This window comes from Strix aluco, chromosome 16, assembly GCF_031877795.1.
Source record: "Strix aluco isolate bStrAlu1 chromosome 16, bStrAlu1.hap1, whole genome shotgun sequence".
Lineage (NCBI taxonomy): Eukaryota > Metazoa > Chordata > Aves > Strigiformes > Strigidae > Strix > Strix aluco.
In genome coordinates, this window is record NC_133946.1 from 20,262,366 (window position 1) to 20,283,003 (window position 20,638).

Here is a 20,638-nt window from a genome sequence, read left to right on the forward strand (position 1 = left end):
TAGTCAGCATTAAACCCTAGGACCCTGAAGAAAGCCAGAGCCAGTTTTGTACCCCAATTTTTGTTTGTTATTAAAACTCATGTGACAATTTCCATCAGTTCAGACACCCACAAAATGGTGGTTAGCTCTGGAGAGTCTCTGGAAGTCTACTGTGTGCGCTATGGTTGCTTCAAACTTTGCAATAGCAGAGAAATTATTAGGGGGAAAATTTCTGGCTGACCCTAGGTAGGAAGCGCACATACCATTTTACAGAAAAAGGCAAAAAGATACCTTGTATTCCATTATATAGTGTATTTTCCTCACTTCACAATGCGTGTGATCTCTCCCTGCTCTCTTTCCTAGCTACATGTGTCCATCACAAGCTTTTCTACTTTCCAACTTGCATTTCCGGGGGACAGAGAGGGCAAGGGAGAGTGTATGAAAACCTTCAGAAGGCTTTTAATTTGGGAAGGAAGGTATATCAGGGCCTTGTAGTTAAGACCCACAGCATATGTTTTGCTCTGATACTTTCCTTGTTGTCCTTCCCCTCTGAACTTTGGTACGATAAATAGGGTCCATGTTTGAAGAGCGTCCCAGCAGAGGCATCTGGCACAGCATCGAGTCCTTGTAGCTTCTCGGCGTTTCTGCTGCACGTAGCCTCTCGCCTGGTCAACAAGTGTATCATTAGTGGTACCAAACAGCGAGCGTGTGCCTGCCCCTTTTGCCTGCTCACCTAAGGTAATTCCTTCTGTTACTCCTTCCGCATGGCAAAAACAAGTCGGAAAGGGAGAGATGTTAATGCAGGGTTTTGGTTTGCGTGATACCTGCAGTGTCTTGCTGCGCTCTGTTATTCATGTGCAGAACCCTGAGCCCCATGGCAGGAGAAGTATTGTGCTAGTACTGGCTTTTTGCTGCTGTCAGCCTGCTGATGGTTGGATGCGCTTTGGCAAAACAATGCTTTTTACTTGTTAGTTTTTGTCACTGACAGTGCACTCGCTGCCTTGTCAACAGGAGATGGTTCATAGGTCTCTGGGAGATGTGCAGCGGCGTCGCCTGGCTGTTTGCTCTCCTGGTTGAACAGGCACGTGTATGGGCCTTTGAAAGCTGGTGGAAGAAACCAGCATCCATCAGTCTCTTTCATGAAGGTTTTGTAACTATATGACCTTCCTAACTAATTTCCCTAATTCCCTAATAACGTATTTGTGTAACTAAATCTAGGCAGACAAGGCTGTATCAAGCCTTAGGCATGGGAAATCATGTAATACGATAAAGTTGCGTATCGTGTCCAGGGCAGAGCTAACCTTGTTGCACCAAGAACTTCCTTCAGATTTTATCTTTAGGGTGGGAAGGTGACACCCATTGCAGAGAACCCCGGTTCCCTCCTGTACTGCGCCAAAGGCTGCTTTTGTTTCTGATTCAAATACAGTCTAGTGGCTTCAAACTGGAAGTCAGCTGCTATTATTTCCCCTGTGAAGGCTGGAGTGAGGGAGAGAAAATTAAAGCAACTTGTCTTAGCCTGAGTCAGCATCGTGGAGTTTGCGAGCATGTCTCTGTAGAGCCTAGCGAAAGGTCCCTGCCTTATCTGGCTTGCTATTTTGCTGGTTGCACAACTTGTACATCCCATAGATGCAAATATTTTCCTGGGGTTGGCCCTGATTGCCCAAGGAGGGTATTTGTTCAGATTCTCATGCTTTGCAATTAATATAAGCTTGCAATTAATATAAGCTTCTCAACTCTGCGTGAGAGAAAGAAGGGGAAGTGGTGTTAGGTGTGTGTGTTTTTTTTTCTTTTTTTTCCTCTTGCTGCTGCTGTTCCTCACCAGCTGGCTACTTTGAAAGGAGCATTTTGTGGTTTTTTCCTTAAGAAACAACATGTTGCTGCAAATTCCGCTTCGGAGAGGCTGTGGGAGCTTTTGTCCTGTGGCATTGTGGGTGCTGCGGGCAAGGCCCAGACAATACGTAGCGCTGCGGGTACCCAGCCTGCGACTGGGTCTGGTCGAAGCAGATGCCAGCCCAGCCGAGCGCACGGTCCTCCTTCCCTGGTGCATTCCCACACTCGCTTGGCGGCGGCTGGGAGGTGCCTGACCTGCCTCACTTCTTCCTATCGTCGTCCAGATCGTGCAAGAGTAGCAAAGTTCACACCATGGGATGTTGTCGAAGGAATGCGAACCTGGAGCACTGCAAATAAATATCTTTTCTCTGCCTCGTTCAGCTAAGGCACTGTTATCTCAAGAGGGCTGTATGAATTGTGCTCGTCACAGCCTTGCCAGGCACCAGCACAGCTCACAGAGATATTCATGCACGTTCTCTCCTGAGCTACTGGATAAAATTTGGCTCCTTTTAAGAGGGTAAATTCCCTCTATTTTAGTACAGGTTCAAAAAAAAGTATCTAGTTTAGACCTGTGGAGCACACTTCATCTTTAGGTACAGCGGCAAAACTTTGAGTAAACCTCATAAAGTCTGTGGGTCACTGTGTTTTCCAGAGTGTACTCTTTTTTTTTTTTTTGTGCTCTTCAAGAGCAGGATTCCTTTGGTGCTGTAGAATAAAAGAAGCACTTGCTTAAAGTGTGGTGGAAGAGTTGTCATCCTATAAAACTTAACCTGGGCCATTAGCTGTTTCACAGTGATCTTGGCTGATCATTAGTTTCTTCTTCAGACCTTGCTGCTGTGTGGAAATCTCTTAGGGGAGAAAAAAAAGTGAACTCCACGAATTTTTGTATCTGATCGGGGTTTTGACTGTTATCTAAGTCAGATTTCCTGTTTGAGTTGACATAGTATGTCCTGACTTTGATCAAAAATACATGGAAGTAAGGGCAAATGAAGCCTGTGGAATGGCAGCCACCACATGGAACAGCTTCTTTATGGTGGATCTCTGGATAAGAAATACTAGCTTCAAATACATTTTTCTTCAATGCAGGTCTTACACACTATCTTAGGAGTGCAGGTGAAAGGCAAAAATTGTTCTATGAGGTGATAAAATATTTGTGATTTAGTAGAGGTTTGAGTCTAGATCCTAGACCCTAATCAACCTCTGATGGACGGAATTAATTTAGAATGAGATGACCTTTACCCCCAAGCTTTTAAAGATGGATGTGAGGGTAAGTTGACAAACTCCAGCTTTCAGAGCTCAATGCTTTCTGTGCTGTTGGAGTATGAATTTTCCTCTTGTGTTAATATACTTACTCTCTACAAAACCCTGCAGCATCTCTTTTTGCTTAAGTAGTGTTTCAGCTTAGAGTTGGCTGGTTTGACATGCAAGCTGGTGGTTTTCCATGGGCTTTTTCTGTTTTTAAAAAGCTTTTTGCAAACATTGGATTAATTTTTTTTTTAATTTATTTTTTTCAGTTGGAAGTTCCTGTGTGGGAACAATGAGAGCAGTGTAGCGACCATACCCGCTACACCATGCTGTGGCCTTGAAGGTTCATTGTAGGGACACACGTGGTCCTCGGGGAGTTGCTTTCTGAAAATAAGAGGATTTTAATGGGGAGATCAAGTAGCAGTTTAAATCCAGTTAGGTGTGAATGATGTCCAAGAGTGAGAAACTGCAGTGTGTGCCTTAGGAGCCCTGAGAAACAGCACTGGTGAGCTCCGCTGCTGTCAGATGAAGCAGTGAGGCTTTATCAGCACATCACCCCTTTCCAAAATCTCACCACCGGTGGCTTGTCTCCCTTCCAGGCTCCTGTGAAAGCATGTGATCACGTTTGAGATCTCGCAATACTGTCAAGACTGTAAAAATTCAGAGTTCAAACTTGATCTCTGAATTTATTCTTCCAAGGAAGGTGAATTTTGTCCTACTGAGGATTTGAGGAGAAGTGGACCCATAAAGTAGAGCACCCCTGACTGCAGATACTTTGGTGGTTCTCTGTTCCCTTCAAGAAGAAAAAAAACCACCACCAAAACTGACAGACCTGCTTGTTCAAAATTGAAAACTTTCTCTAGTTGTTCCTAGTGACTGTTTCCTCAGGGGGATCATTTCCATATCTTATGAGTAATTTCTGAGTCCAACTCAAAGCTCGCAAGAGAGATCATGTCATGACAAGAGTTAGGAGGTTTGCATCATCTGATTAGACTGGATCATCTTTAACAGTGCCGGTTCGCGTCACCTGTCCGTTTTCTTGCTCGTTTTTTCCTAACCACTGAGGGGAAGAAGAAAACCCCAAACAGCCTTGTGGCGTTTAGCATTACTCAAACACTCTTGCAGTCTTGAATGGTCAGCAAAGGCACATGGACAAATTTTGTGGGTGTTGATGAGCAGAATTGGAGAGGAACCCCAGGCCATACATAGGACCAGGCTCGTACTACTTGAACAGCGTCTTCGTAGCTGTTATAATTCATATTTATAGCAGCAGACCAAAAAAAGCCCGAAGGTGTGAAAAGGGATGCAGCCACTAGCCTGAGCGAGCATGTAGACTGTGGTCTTCTGGTGCACATCCATCTCTATGTCCTACCAGCCCTGCCTGGAGTCCCTTTAGTCCGGTATTTGCTGTAGCCCGAGAGATAGTTGTATGAAGTTTTTGGTGCCCCGAGTTCCAGTTTTTAACCCCCTTTCCAGACAGCATGGCTTAAGTATCAGAACTTCAGTTCTTGTGTGTTTGCTGGTGTTTGCGAGGGCAGATGCTGAGCACGGCGGTAACCAATAGAATAAAAGGTCAGGGCTGGTTTGCTGGGGGCTGATGGCAAAGGGTGATAGCATGAAATGCTCCCAGGAATCGGTGATTTGCAGCGTGATGTAGGTCATGTAACAGATCTTCCCAACCCCCTTAATCTAATAGCATATAGAAAATATAATACATTTTACTTATAATAATAAAGTTGTATTATTATACACTGGGGGATTGAAGGCAGATGCTTGCATTTTTCCCAGTGGGCTGAAGGGAGGTTCAGGTTTTGTTTTGTTTTACTTATTTATTTTATTTTAAACCAAAGCCAAAGAACCATGAGTCAGCTTGATCTTTACTGCAGCAGTTCTGCTGTGGTCCCCAGGCATTGTCGAACAGACGCCTGCACTCCACTAGCAAGGATGAACCCAGAGACTGCTATGTAACATGTGCAGGCTTATTTTTGTCACCCCCCTCCCTTACAGAGCCTCCCTAAGGAGTTTCTGTGTGTTCTTAGGAGCCAGTGGGAGGGGATGCTTTGTGCCTCTTAGCAGAGGGTCCTGGGAAGACACTGAGCTGCACGTCCCAGGAGCAAGTTCTCTGTGCCAGTGCCCACCGGCCCCATGTGCAATTCTTCATGGCAGACAGATCTCCAGGGAGGAGGAAACAACTCAAACACCTCCTTCCTTCTTCTGCTTTATGATTGCTGACTTATAGCTGCTCTGTAGGCACTCTCTGTGCCTCCCTGGCTGAATGAAGGTGTATTTTTAACCCTTCCTTTCCCAGGAAATGCCAATCTACCTTGCTACTGTCTCAAGATGCTGAGAGGGATAAGTGCTCCAAGTGCCCTAAGGTTGAAAATTAAAATAGACCAAGTGAGATCCTCGGCGAGTGGTGACTGTCTTGGCTTTAGTGGCTTTATTGCAGGGATGCTACTTTCTACCCTTTCATTAAGGTGATCCTTCGAGGTCAGATCTCAGTTTTGGGACTTGTGTTTGGTTCTGACTCCTCAGCTTGGGCTTGGGCCGTCTTCTCCATTCCTTTGGGAAACTAAAAAATCTTATACCTTGTCCATACTGCACATGCACCGTGGCTTAGGGCTGTCAGGAGAAGTCAGCTTTGAAGTTTTAAGTTTGCCTTTTGTGGTTATGTTTTTTTCAGGCCAAATACAGAACTGTTTGCATGAGCTTTGTAAAGTCCAAGAATAAATCCAATGAACGCTGCTGTGTTTCTTTTTTAAACGTCTCTTCAATGTGTGCTTCCCTCCCCAGCGCTGCAGAGTTGTGTTTGGGCAGCAGGATCAGAAAGTCTGAGAGGCTAGTGGGAAATGGCTGGACACTGGGAAAGAAAACGGGAAGCCGTATATACAAGCCTGGTAAACAGAAGTGATGTTTACAGCTTGGCAACCTCATTGCTGCAAGGTGTTAGGGAAGTCAGTGGCTTCAGAAGATAAAGATTGTTGTATGAGTGTTGTATGGACAGCAGGGACATTTAGAGTTGAAAAGAAAGAAATTCTCTGAAGTGGAAACTTTGGTGTAGGAGCTGCCTTTTTTGTTTGCGGATCATCTGGCTGGATGAGACCCTCACAGGGACCAAAGATGGTTTCCACTGGAAAGAGTAAAAGAAGGTTTTTGGGCTACATGAGAATCCCCTAAAACATCTTTCATGCCTGGCTGTCTCTTACACTGCCCTAATGAAGTTGCATTACAGTAAGTACAGTGCAAAGTTCAAAAGTCTCCTTTTTTTTTTTTTTAACGTGCACAACCTTTTCTTGGTGCTGTGCGGGGTTTGCCGTGCAGAGATTGACCTGCCATAGAGGTGTGTTGCCGTGCCTGACAAAAGGATGCTTCTTCTAGAAGGGCACCTGTGGGCTCGTGTTGCCCTGTTTTACTTTGCCCAAGCTGTGACTCTTCCAGCTCATGCCACAGGTGTTTTGGGCTGTACTTCGCATGGTCTCTTAATTTGTGTACTTTCAAGAGAAACCAAGTGCTGAAGAACAGGGTGAAATCCTGTCTGTGGGACCTGCTGTGTTGGGTCACCAGGTACCTGCCAGGGTGCTACCAACTGTGGGCAGGTGTGGGCCTCTGGCTGACTTTTCCTACTAAAGAGATTTTCTCTCTAAAGACTTGAAGCTTTTCTTCTTTCTGTTTGCAGTTGGGAGCCTGTGTCCAACCTCCTTGCATCTTTTTGTCCATTCACTTCATGAACACTCTGACTCTTTTCCACAGCAGGTTGTCGTCCCCAGAACTGAGGGCATGGTGTGTTTCCTATCCGTACCCCTTTTAAACAAGGAAATCTGGTTAATGTGACTGAAGGGAGCGCTTGCCGGTGCTATCATGCTGGTCAAAGTGGGGATGAGAGCCCTGCATTGCCCTTTTCTCCATCAATTGTTGATCTGTGTAGAGGAACACCTAAGTGAAGTCAAAGAGGTAGGGCAGGGACTCCAGAGCTTGATGGCCACGTCAAGTGCAGTGCCAAGGCCAGATCTGGATCTACTCATTGCCTCTACCAGGGATGTCCTGAGGGACTGGGGAATCAGTCAACTTAACTCTTAGGCATTATCAGAGGGACCTCAACCACTCTGCTGTTCTCAGAGGCTTTGCTTATTTGTTAATCAGCTCGTCAGACTTCAGCGTTGAGGTGGAGCCACGTCTCACGCAGGCTCGGTGTCTTGCTTTTCTGTGGTTTCTTTTCAGTCCTAGTGTGCCTGTGGATGCTGGCTGTGAGCCCACCCAAATCCTGCATGTCGTCGTTGCTGTGGGCTCCCAAGGAAGCTCTGGAAGGAAACCCCCCCTGCTTCTGCTGATTGTGCAGGTCTGCCAGCAGATGCTGGAGGCTGTGACAGAAGTGATGGAGTAGGTGTCGTGCTCCTGTCCCCTGCGTAATCAACTGCAGCCATTGATGAGAAGCACAGTCTTGTGGCAAAAGCTTGAACTTGGGGGAGCAGAAATCCTCAGCTTTACCATAAGTTTCCTGTGTGACTGTCAGCGAGTCACTTAATTGCTGTGGGTTCCTTGTTGCAGGGTGGAGTTACTATTTCCTTAATCTGCTACACCGTGTGTTCCTGGGGAGTGGGGATACATGAACCTGCATGGAGTCTACTCGGAGTTGAAGGAGCATGTCTTCTGCATCGATGCTGTGGCACTTGCAGGACAGGCAGGATGAGTCCCCGTGCAGTGTCCCTTTGTCACTCCAGAGCCAAAAGAAGGAGATTCCTTCCTTTGTGGTATGGAGAGCTGTAATCCGTACATCTTCAGTCTTATTCGCAGCAGGTCTGTGCTGTGACAGTGATGCACTTAAATAACTCACCCACAGCAACACTGCTTGGATTTTTTTAAAACCCAGCCTGCTGCAGAGAGAAGCACGAGCATCACGTTAACAAGTCTATTGTGGCTGAGATTTACCATCAGCAGCAAAGTGAGGTTTGGGTAATCCAGGACCCAAACGTTAAAATCTGCTGATCCAAACTTAAATCTTGTGCCTTTGGACCTCTCCGTTCCTGTCAAGCGTTGAGTGATGGTTGCTCAGTGTTGCACACACAGTGCGTTGGTTGGCTCTGCCTGGCTTCAGACCTGGTTGTGACGAATTCATTTGCCTTGGCTGTTAAAGGGATGGGTTTGGATGCCTTCTCCAGACCTCTCTGCCAGCCGTACTCCATGTCCCCATCCCTCTAGGTTGCAGCTGGCTGGTGCTGCAGCTGCTGGGTCCGTAAATCAGCGGTGTGCCCCTGAATATCTGCTGCATAATGACTGATGCATATTCATGCTTGCAGCAGCATTGTGTCATCCTGCTAATAACATGTCCCGGTGGGAAGGAGAGCAGGGATGGGGTCCCAGCAGCAGGTGCCTGCTCACTTCCTTTTATCTCCTCTTCCTGCTGCCCCCGTGTCGTTGGCTCCCTAAGATGCCCTGTCGTTGTTTTTATAATGCGTTTTCCCCAGCTCCTTCTCCCACATCTGCTAAAGCGAGCCCTGCAGCTTTGCTTTTTGCTGTGGTGCCTTCTTCCTCTTCGTCCCTGCTCCGCTAATAAATAAGGGTGTGTGCCTGCAAAGGCGCTGCAAGGGCTAAATGAATGCAGAAGGATGATCGTTATATTTGATCACGTAAATTAAATGCCTCACTAATAAAGGAGACACTCAGGAAGTATCTGATTTTGGCTGTTTGGGGTCACTCAAGATGTTCCTTTGAGCTCTGCCTTTGAATGAACTGTATGAACAGCTTGTTATCGGTGTGCCATAGAGAATGAAAAGGCAAGAAGGAAACTCAGTCTTCTTCACTCATCCGAAGATGGACTGTCCCTCGCTCACAACTAGCCATTGCACTTGTGCTGCTCTACCCTCTGTCTTGAAAAATGATGCTGTACCTCCTTTCCCTGGAAAAGATAAAACTTGGGAAGATATGATTAGCAGCCTGTGATATGCCACATGTGAGAGAGGGATGGATGGGGGTTGACTCTACTTTTCCTGTTCCAGTACAAGATCCTAGGTGCTGTCCAGGGAAGCTGGGGCAGCCAAGTTGGGTACTAACCAAAGGGTACCCCAAGATTCACCTGTCCAAGTCCAACCCAGCTGAAGCTGGCTGTCCCTGCAGAGAGGGATCCCTCTCACTCCTCCTCTGTGTTTCTTCTCCTTCTAGGGGGACTTGAGCCATCCCCAGACGGGAGGACCCTATTTCTCAGCGGGGCTGGTTAGCCATCCAGAGGGTGAGTGCTGCATGGGCAGGAGCAGATGGGGCTCCTGCTGTCCCAAGATACTCATTTGTCTGCTTTTCTGCTGCTGGCCAACAGCTTCCACCTCTTTCCACCCAGTCCCAATGCTGCTGGCTCACTGTTTGAATCCTTCTGCTGCAGGAGCTGTAGTGCAATAGGACACATGCTGCATGCACCGTTTCATTCCTGGAGCTCACCCATACTCTTGTAATATTATTTTGCTCCAAAACCTGGCCTTTTAAAAATTCTCTTATCCATGAAATGTTAAAAGAAAAAAATTTAAAAACTAAAAGCATTATCAAAACAATTCTTGAAACTTCCCAGCTGCAAATACCCTGTTTTGTTACTCATTTATTTGCTGTAAAAATACATATGTGTTAGGATTTAAAGCAAGCAGGAAGCTGAACAGCCAGATCTATTTCCATTGCAAATTCTTCAGTGAAAAGTGCTTGGATGTGTTTCCTGAAACCAGCTTCCTAATTTTTCCCTGTCAGCGGTTGTTTGTGAGGAACAGGGAAGGATGGGGAAGGAGAGGAGAACGGAAATCTCATGGGGGAAGGCATTTCTTGACTATGAGGTATGTTTTTTTGGCCTGATACGCATCAGTGGTGCTCAGGTTGGGGACTGGCTCTTTTGTTAAGTGACATACAAGGCCACCTTATACCAGTGGCTTCCCCCTTCTAGCCAGGCTTTGTGTGGGGAAAACGGCAGCGGTGCTCAGCCTGCCCCTCTGCTCCCAGCCTTACCTGCATCTCCCATTGCTTATCTGTGCATCAGAGCATGTGTCTCTCTGCCAGCCGCCTGTGCCCGTGACCCAGTTGTGATTTCATTAGGATAATTGGAGAACAGGGCACCTCTTACAGCACTCTGGGCTTTCCTGCTTGATGTACCCTGCCTCCCCAATCATCTCTGCCCAGGGAAGCTGGGCTGGGGGGCAGCTTCCAGCTCTGACAGTCCAACACAAAGACCCAGCAGGAGACCAACGGCCTTTCCATCCAAAACCTCTACTGGGAGCTTTTTGTCTCACGTGAAGACCCCAGATGGGAAGTCATGTTGCCTGAATTTAGTTCCCAGCTTTACCACCCACTGATGTCTCTGGGCCAGTCCCTTGGCTTGTCTGTATCCCCTTGCCTGTCTGTACAGTGAGGAGGATGGTGTTTCTGTTCACGCATGGCCACCACCCCCAGCTCTAGCACTGGGTGCTCCATCTCTTGCAGCTCGGTGGCGAGGTCTGAATTTCTCCCTTCTTATGCTGTTGCAGCAGAGCCAGGCAGCTGCTGGCTGCCGTAGCACGATGGCAGGACTGGGAGAGGCAGCTCCCCTGCCTTTTCCTGGCAACTTGCCTGTGGCTGCTCCTCTTGTCACCGAGAGGACCAGGCAGAAGACATCAGGTACCTTTAGGAAACTAGCCCGGAGACAGCATCTCTTGTAATCCCACCCCATTACTGGGCATCATTTGCCCCAAAGCCGGATGTTCTCTGTCCCTGTTGGTAGCTGCAGTTACAGAGATCTGCTTACATGGGCACTATGTACTTGTCTGGTCCAAGTTTCAGCTTCATTGTGCCTTGGTGGGAAAATCAATACAATTTGGTACTGAGTCTAGCAAGTCAAAGAGATTGCTCAGAGCCTGGGTTCATGGTTGTCTACCACACATTTTAGCAGTTATAGTTATTGTCATCTGTAATGTGAGTCTTGTTTTAAACTTTGCTGGATACCTGTCCATCTCTTCATATGCTCAGAGTACATCACGCTGCCTTTCACCCATCCCATTTATGTTTATAGATGGGATTTTAACACAAAAGAAGGTTAAAAGCCGCTGCTTCTCTTGAGCTCTGTCTTGGCCTCTCAGTTGCACAGAGTATGTTCTTCGTTTGTTTTTCTGAAAAAGACTGGGAGGCTTGGGAGAAGTCTCTTTTCCAGGGCAAGGTGGAGAGCTGCCAGCCCAGGCGGGGAAGCGTCTGCCTCTGAACCACCTGCTTGGCCCTGGGAGGCTGGAAAGGAGATGAAAGCGGAGGAGCCCTGGCAGTCTGCAGTCTTCTGCATCTCGGCTGTGAGAGCTTTTCCTCCCCCACACAGCTTTCCCACATGCGTTGGCAGAGTCAACACTAGGTCCTAAGTCCTGACTGCAAGATAAGAGCTCAGTTTTTATTTAATTGTCCCCTGTTGTCCCAGCCTGCATGTTCGTGCCTTCATTCATCTACCTGTACCAGGCTTTCAGACAAGACTCCAATCTCTTTCCTTAACGCAGGTCACTCTTGCTCGTCTAGAGTCTCAAACAGCAATTAAGTGTTAACCATAAATCACAGGCATAATTTACAAACTGTCTTTGATTTCTTCAAACTGCTGGCCCTGCCAGATGCAGACAACTGGTGTTTCAGCTAATGGCTTGGGCGCTAGCCCAGGTGGTCTCTCCCATCTGCTTGTGATTTTTTTAAGGGTCTGTGTTCAGCAGTGGAGTGGGATGTGCCATTTGCTGCCTGTTTCCTTCAGACCTTTCCATGGACTGACAGCAGGTAACCTGCAGAGCAGCATGATTTCTCTCTGCAAGATAGCTTGGAAGATCGGGTCTTCTGCAGAGACTGTGGTGGGACAGGCCCCTTGCTTTCAGGAAGAAGGGCAGAGGGGTGATGGTGGGAGGTGAAGATCCTGCTGCGTTTTGCAAGCACCTGCCAGAGTTGCCTGAGGGCATGCTGCTCCCCATGCCACGTTCATGGTGCTGGAGACATGGGCATGAGCCATCCTGGTTTATAAGGTCTTGAGATACGTGACCTGCTAATCTTTCTTTGGAGTCTAGTAATTTTGGTGGTTGTATTGGCTGGGGGGGGCAATTTCTTCATCCAGAGGGAAATCTCTTGGGTAGCTAGTTTGTTCTCTGGGTTTATTGCATTACTGGCTTGTGTTGGTTGTTCGCTGTTTTGGGTGGTTAGGTATAGCTGCCTACCAGTTGTTTCTCTTGGAGTAAGCTGGCAACAAAGAACTGTATTAAAGAATATTTATTATTTGAGAGGGAAAGCAAGAACAGTATAGCCAGACCCACTTACTGCTAACAGCTGGTGATTGTGCAGATTTGTCTTTTGCTCAGCTACCAGATAGCTGAAGCAGAAACCAGGGAATAGAAAGCAGGCAGCAGCTTCGGTGAGGATGGTACTATCTTGTTTTCCTTTCTCCTTCCATCTCTTCTGGAGAGGGAAGATGAGCAGGGACTTCCCAAGCCCTTTGTGGCTGGGTAGTCTCTGGCAGAGGGGTTGTGTTGCCAGAGATGCTTCAGCTGGAAGCTGTGCAAGGGCTGGGCCTGGTGCAAGGACCTGTCCATGCCTGCTCAAGACCTTGTGCAAAGCCATGGCTTGCACCTTGCTGCTGAGGCATGTTTGTGGCTGCTGTGGAGAGGCAATCCCTCTCTTCCAGACCTGCCTGTGCCTCGAACCTGCCTGCAGCCTTCTGCCGTTCTTCCTCCCAGTTTTCTCCTTGAATACACATTCAAGGAGAATGTGTTTTGAGCCTCCTACATGATGTCATTCCTTACCCTTTTTCTTTTTTTCCTCTGGAGCAATATTTTTGTGCTCAGTCTCTTGGGACAGGCTGCCTCTTCCTTCAGATCTTGAAGAGCTTGCAGGGGATGGAAGAAGCCATTCTGTTCCTCTTAGGCTTTTTCCTTTTTTTCCCTAATAGAAGACATTTATTATCTCCAAGTTGTTTCTCCAAAGCAGGGCTGCCATTTGCAACTTTTATTCCATCTTTGGCATCCCTCTCTCTTTTTTTCATCTGTGGGCTGCATTGTCTGAGTTTGCGGGTATGCAGCCAGCAAGCCAACAACAAGCACGTTGGGTTAGATTTGCAGCCCACTTGTTAATTTAAAAAGCAACAAGTAAATTAAAATGAAGCATTGGATAGGCTGTGACTTGTAACAGGGCATCAGCTTGCCAGCCTTGTTTCCCTAATCTCTTTCAGGCTGGGCAGGCCATGGAGAACATCAGCAGTTTGACCCTTGAGTGTAAACAATAGGTGACATGTCACACCACTGGGGAGGTTCCTTTGGTCCCTCCAGAGGCTGTATTTTGTGATGTTGGTGACAGTCTTGTGCATGAGCAAATGGAGGAGCCCGGACCAGGGTGAGCCAGCAAGGTTTGCCTTGTCAAGGTTCTAAAATCACCGAGTAGCATTCCTGGCGTGCAGGCATGGTGGACTGCTGGTAAAAGGCTGAGAGGAGCGTTGTTCTCCTGGGGGCCTGCAGCCCACTTCTGCCTGCGAGGTATCTCTGTTGAAGGGAAATAAAATCAAACACTGCAGCCCTTGTGGTCTAAGAGCTTCTCAGTTCCTGTGGACAGAGCTTTTGGAGGAAAGGGTGCCCGATCTGAGATGTGTCCAAAGAGATTTGCAGGGGTAAACTAACTTCTGATACCTTTAAATGCAGAGACTCACAATGAACAGGTAGAGGATAAAGGTACAGTAACGGACAGTTGTAAAACTTCTGTCATGGCTGGCCTCAGTATGGCAGTGCTGTGCAAAAATCTGTCTCTTGGCTTGTTTAGTTGGCTCGGTGTCCACCCTGGGGGAGAAACAAGGTGACAGGAGGAAAGGGAGGACACAGAGAAAGCTCCTTCAGTGATCCTGTTGGAGCGGTGTCAGAGCCTCCCTCATGGTGAAATGTGTTGGAAACCCACTGAAAACCCCTTTCACTTGACACCTGAGCTTTTCTTGAAATGTGGTGGTGTGATAGGATGTACTGATGGGGCCAAGCCCCTTGAGTTCCTCAGTTCTGCTGTTGCTGAGTGAGTTTCTGGAGGCTTCACAGTCAGTTCCCCAAACCACCTCTCCCCCTGCAGATGAAGCTCTGTGCTGGAGAAGAGGGACCGTGAAGAACATCAGGACACACCTTGGTCTCTGGGTGGCACCTGTAACCTTGATGCCCCGCAAAAGCTTGTGCCAAGCATCTTTGTACTCACTTCTGCAGGCAAAGCCTCCGTGCTGCCCAGCATGCACAGAAAGGGGAGAAGAGGAGGAGATGTGCCTTCTGCCCTCACCTACACCTCCACACCTGGGGCTGGGCGCTTGGTCTCCCGACTTCCTGCAGAAGGCTGGCAGATGTTTCTTGTTTGCTGGAGCTGCGTGGCTCCAGCTACCGGGCTGGGAGCAGCTGCTGCTGCCAGGCGGAAGCGCTCGGCAAGGCTTTCCTAGACAGCTTTGAATGGGAGCCAGGAGCCCTCTTGCTACAGGAGAAAATCCATGAGGTCAGGAAATAAGCAGCGGCAGCTCCGGCTCCATGCTGGGGTTGTTGGCTTGGCACGTGGATCCCAGCCCTCCTCTTCCCGGGCGGTGCTCCTGAACGGCTGTCCTCCTTGCTGTCTTGCTCAGTGATTTGTTTGACAGCACTGCGTGGCTCTTGGAGGGTGCAACGGTTGAGTACTCGCAGAGGTGATAAATTTGGATAGTCATGGAAAACACCAGACGGTGGCCTGGGTTAGGCTTTCAGATCTTGAAGAGCTTGCAGAGTATGGAAGAAGCACTGTTCCTGCTCAGCATGGGACTGGGAGGCTGTGCTTTTGTGTTTCCCTCTGTTATTTTGTGGTCAGGTCTGTCTGCTGTTAGCTGCTGAGAAATAGAAACTCTTGTTTATCCTCCTGAAAATCCTCACATCAGGAGAACCTTTCAGAACAACCAAGAGGCTGCAAATCTCCATCTGGTGTGTCCCCAGACTGAGTGTGAAAACTTGGGGTGTCTGTTACCATCTCTCTGGCAGGAGCCCCTCTCTCTCTTCCCTGCCTGTTTTTTAGGAGAGCCAGAAACCTTGTCTTTGGGATGGCTGTTCCTTGAACCAGCCCATGCAGTGGTGGTCATGTTCATGTGGCGTTGAGGAACAGCCATCCCTGCACTGAAGCCTCTGTGTGCATTGATGAGCAGCCTTGCTCTTCCCATGTTCAGGAGCAAAGAGCATGACAGGGAGCTATGAGATGGTGTTGGTAAGGTCAATTTAGGGATAAGACCAACTGCCCAACTCTAACAAAGCTTGGCCATATGGAAATCCCTGCTTTCCCTGCAGCCTTTGGCCAGGCTCCCTCTCCTGTGGCATTTGCATGTGCTGTGATGAGTGGTTGAGTCTCCCTCTGTGAAGAGCTTGCGTCGTGGATCCTCTGGGAAAGGAAGCGAGCTCATCTGAACATTGATTTTAGCATGCATTAATTCAGGCAGCTCTCCTGCCCAGAGCTGTTCATCAGTCCCCACACTCTTACTCTACATTAGGACATGTTTCGCAGTGATGGTATGAAACGGTTGGGTGGGCTGGACTCGCCATCCTCTGTAAGCTGCAGAATCTCTCCTGCCATTGCTGGGGTGAGGATGGCGTGCAGAACGATGAAGAGTTAGCTGAGGTGCCAGCACCTTCGAGGTATGGTGTGGGTAAGCAAACACCAACATTGCAGAGTTCTTGTATGTAAATTGTCCATGTGCTGGCCATGAGTGATGGGGAGCAATAGCTTTTTTTGTCCCCTTCATTTTCCCCGCCTCCTGGGTGGATGTGGAGATGTGAGTCTGTGTTTCTCTGGAGGAGCCAGAGCTCAAGGCTCTGGGCTGGGGTGGTGATGTTACCCCTCCGCTTGCTGGTATGTGGTTACTCCTCTGCTGAGCAGCGGGGCTCAGTGGGGGTCTGGAGCAGGGGAAGACCCTTAAGCTGCTGTGGGTGACTTCCTCAGCCCCCACCCACCTCCTGTGGCAGTGGGAACCAGAATGCTGGTGTGGCTGTCAGGGCTGGGGGTCTTCCGAGAGGACAGCACCTTCCACTGGTGGTCCCAAGGGAGGACCTCCTCGAGGACTCATGTTGTCTTCTCCCCATATCGAGTCTAGGCTTTTCTCACTGCCTTAGCAAGTCCCATAGTCCCGGGCGGTTGTGCGGCTCCCTGGAGCATCACCGTGGCAGCTGGTCCATCGTTGCCACCAGATGCAGAGCACGGTCCATCACCGCCGCTGCAGGCCTTTATTCGCAGTCGCCGTGCTTTGCTAGGGGTTGCAGATCTCCCTGCTCTGTATGAAAGATGGGAGCTGACTGCAGAGTTTCCTCAGACCCTCGGGACCCCTCTGTGTTCAACTGTGAAGCTGTTCTGCTGCAGGAGCAATCCCCTCCTGGCCAGTACTGTTGGTGGAGACAGTCAAGCAGTGTTTGCTCCTCAGTCCCCATTTTAGCCTGTCACTGTCCATCATGGTAATTGTCTCTTCCCATCTGAGAGAGGTGAGAAGCCTGGGGTGGGGATCTCCCTTGTCCCTGAGAAATAGTGTATGTGAGAAGCTCATATACATGAGGGTGTGCATTAATGGAGCAGAGCAATGTGTGCATGGTCAATTAGTGTGATCGCTTAGATGTCTCCTGTAGCCTTGCTTTCAACCCACATCTCTTCCTTGGCCACCAGAACAGAGGCACGTTGGACTTTTCTGGGAAGCAGTGACACTTTTGGGTACGGACCTAGGGTATCACATTATTTACACCTCATTTTCCCCACCAGCATCACTGTGTTTCACAACCCTCAGCTTCTCCAGCAGTGAAGACCAGCACAGCAACCAGAGGTCCTGCTTGACATGGTGTTTGTGCTCTGGTTGCTCTTCTGCACCCCCTCCCTGCCCTTCTTCAGGATCTTGGATGCTGAGAAGGGCATGAGCTTTGTTTGCCTTCCTGCTGCCGAGGCAGCAGCTCAGAAGAGGGCTTTGGCAAGAGGCGCCTGTGTCTGACTGCTCCCAGCTCGAGTGGGTGATTGAACTGTCTGAGTGGTTTAAGGTTGCAGTCAGGTGGGGATTGGAGGCAGAAAGTTCTGGCCTCCTTTCCATCAGATCTTTGCTGCATTAGCAAATGCATCAGATGCAGACTGGGTCTAGAGTGGCCTTTGCCAGCACCGTTTGTACCAGCTTCCAGGGTTTTGGGAGCGGGGCTGGTGAGCCTGGGGAGGAGGGTGGAGTGATTTAACTGTCCAGGACGGGGAGGAGGGGTATGTGTGTGTCTAATCCCCGTGCAGTGGTGTTGCAGGCTGTGTCAAATGGCGACTGGCCAGGGGAACCGTGAGCTCGTCTTCCTGCTACCCGCTGTGTTTCGGCTGCTTCCCCAGAGCTCGCAGATGACGGCTGTGGATGGGTATCTGACCCTGGGGTGACTTTCAGTGGGCAGGGGTTGCAGTCCAGTGAGGGTGGATTTCTATTTAAACCTTTGGGGTTTTGTAATCTTCCTGAGTTAAAGTTCCTCTTTCTCAGCGGAGTTGGAGCAAAAATTTAAGGGGGAGAGATGTGCGGGGTGTGTGAATTTTCTCCTGCTGAAGGGCCATGGCAAGTACACAGTGCTGCAGAAGCGTGGTTTGCTCGTCCTGACCCTAATCATCATTCCCAATTAGTGCCTTTCATGATAGCATCTCTTGCTCCCCTGTGGGACATGCCAGCTTCATCTCTTGGGAGCAGGGGTGCCCCTTCCGCAGTCCTCCTCCCTATTGCGAAGGTCAGCACAGCAGGAGGATGGGCAGAGGGTGTGGATGTGCCACCATCTCAAACCTGCCCTGTGGTCTGAGGTTTAACGCAGCCTTGAGGGTGAAGACACGGAGCTAATGGCATGTGTGGGGGCGCTGGGACTTCTTCCCTGCTCCCATGGGCATTGACATCCAAACTGCATCGGCCAAGGCTTTCAAACCTATCTAACGATTTTGGATCGCCAGCTTGAGATAAGGCACATCAGAGATAGTGCTGAGCACTACTGGAAAACCAGACTCCTTAAATTGGTTACTTTAGGGTTTACTTTTGATTTACAGAGCCTATACATCTGTTTTCTTATCAGTAACGCTCCCTTACATCTTGAGGCTTGCTTGGGGAATGTGTGAAGTTTGCATCCAGACAGTAAGGCTGAAGGATTGCTGCATATCACAGGATAAACATAGTTTTGTATTCAGTTTGATGGATTATTTTGCCCATTTTAAAGTAAACTTCATTACTAGCGGAGAGTAGTAGGTTAAATAGCTCTCGAGGCTTTGTGTTTAGAATAAGTTTCATGGTTTTAGGTGAGGCTATCTCACATTTCAGACCCCAACACATCGGACCATAAAAGCAAAAGAAAGACAGTGAATCCTGGAGGCACAGTACAGAGTGACAGACTGAAATAAGTGTAATTTTCTCTGGCCAGATTCCCAGAGTAATCAGTGTGCTGGGTGGGAAGAAGGTAAGAAAGCCCTTGACCCTTGGGGCGCATGGGCCATCCCGCCACCTCCCTGTTTCCAGGCCAGGCTTGCCAGTGTGGTATGTCTGCGAGCTTGAGATGAGACACCAGGGTAGTCCTGGAGCAGAAATACCCTGTGGTGGCAATTTCATGGACAATTTCATAAAGCTACGTTAAAAGGATGTTGCATCCCTGGTGGTGGCTTGCTGGTTTTTACCCCGAGGAGTGAAGGGTGGCTCTTTGCCATCCAGAATAGCAGTGAAGTGGGTTTACGTTGTCCCATCCTCCATCCTTACTGAAGTCAAGCAACTTAAAAGACCGTTAAAACCTTAAGGGGTGCATCCCTTCACCTCTGCCTTGCAGAATTAGGTGTCTCTGTGTTACAGCATGCTGGATCCCAGACCTCTGTGTGTCTGCCTCGCAGCATTTGGGTGCTCCTGGGACATGCAGGAGACATTGGGAATGCTCAATACACAAGGAATGAGGCTGTGCTTTGCAGATTTCTGCCTTTCCTGGCAGAAAAGGGGGGGCTGACCGCTCAGCCCTGCTGCAGAGCAGGCAGCTACAGGGAGGGGACCCCCTTTCCTAACGCAGCGGCCGTGTTTCTCCTTGCAGGTGGTGGTGCTCCTTGAAGTCCTGAGCTGGGGTCAGTTGGAAGATGACCGAATATAAGCTAGTGGTGGTGGGAGCTGGTGGTGTTGGGAAGAGTGCTTTGACGATACAGCTCATTCAGAACCATTTCGTTGATGAGTATGACCCCACGATAGAGGTAAGCAGCTCCGGGCGTGGGGTCTGTCTGTGTGTTTTCCTTGTGCTCTTCTCCACCTTGCCCCCAACCCATTGCGTGCTCGGCTTGGTCTCAAGTCTGAACTTGAGCAGGGGTGTTCCTCTGCTTCTCAGAGCTATTCTGAGTCGCTGTGTGCATGTTTGGAGGTGGCAGTGACTGACTTGTGCCTCCTGCAGAAGGACAGCGATGCCTGCTGAAGAGGGACAGCAAGGGAGGCAGCAAAAGCAGGTAGAGGGGGAGGCAGCAGAAGTGGGCAGAGCCATGCAGGCACTGAGAGGCAGCACAGAAGCCCTTTCTGATGAGATGACAGCGTAGGGAGGGGTTAAAGGTTTGGGATTGAAGAGCCATTTTGTGCCTGTGCTTCAGTTCCTTCTCCTGTGAAATCAGAGGAAATATATCGACTTCTTGTGCAGGATGTTTTGAGATTTATTGATGAAATGGATTTTATCAGAGCTTGGTTGTATTATGTACATACTGCAGCTTGAATGAGACATGCCGGGCAGCTGAACTGTTGTGGTTCCCAGAGTGCTGCCTCTGCTCCATCACGAGGAGTTAAAGGTTGATGTAGGGTCTTGTGGTCGGTGTGGATGCCTGTCTGCTGGCCTGCCTAGCTCAACACCCTGCCTGGAGAAGCGGGCAGGGACCCTGTGCTCCTCCAGGCTGTGCAGAGGGGAGGTCCGGTCTTCAATATCCATTACACTATTTTTCATTTATTTTTACTTTTTAAAAACATACTCCGTTCTCCAGCTGTTTTCACCATTGCTAGCAAGATGCTAATTACCCCCTGCATGACTTACACCTTCATTCAGGGGAGATGTGGGCAGCAGCCACTGCTCTGCATGAGAAGTCCACCCTGGGAAGGCAAATTACAGCTCTGTCGTGCCTCTTGGACAATAACCTCCTTGTCTGCAGTCCTAAAGGATTCTCTACCAGATGTGTATAAATGCAGCTGTGGTTGCTGCACTTATTATTATCATAATGGCTAAAATGCCCCAGCTGGGATCAGAAAGCTATTCTGGTAGGTGTTGTATGTGTAGTCCCCACCCTGAAGAGCTTACAACTTAAATAAGCAAGACAAGGCTTGGTAGAAAGGCAGAAATAGTCTTACAGTCCTACAGATGGGAAGGAGAGAAGGCACTTAAAAGCACGTGCTATTACGTCATTTGGCCAAGGTCACCTAGAAAGTCCGTGGCAGAGACTGGAGTTTAATTTAAGGGCTCCCGAGTCTCGGTGCTGCACCTTGCTTGTGGATGCAGTTGCCTTCTTCCTCAGCTCCTCTCCCCTCGTGCTCATCACCAGTAGCATCATATGCTTTTCTTAGAAACCTTTTGGCAAAAGAACTGCTGATGGAGAGAAACCTCCCTAGGGAGACATCTGCATGGATGGGTCCTCTCTT

At 48.9% G+C, this 20,638-nt stretch overlaps 1 protein-coding gene across 2 annotated transcripts in view; it reads left to right on the forward strand.

The window, feature by feature from the left end:
* HRAS (HRas proto-oncogene, GTPase) overlaps nt 1–20,638 on the forward strand; it is a 43,067-nt gene that overhangs the window by 13,055 nt on the left and 9,374 nt on the right. Inside the window, exons 2-3 of one of the 2 annotated variants that reach the window (XM_074842244.1) lie at nt 9,211–9,277; nt 19,071–19,224. In XM_074842244.1, coding sequence (XP_074698345.1) covers nt 19,114–19,224 — 111 coding nt within the window. In that variant the 5' untranslated portion in view covers nt 9,211–9,277; nt 19,071–19,113. The remainder of the gene's footprint in view (nt 1–9,210; nt 9,278–19,070; nt 19,225–20,638) is intronic. The other variant, XM_074842243.1, reaches the window with a different exon arrangement.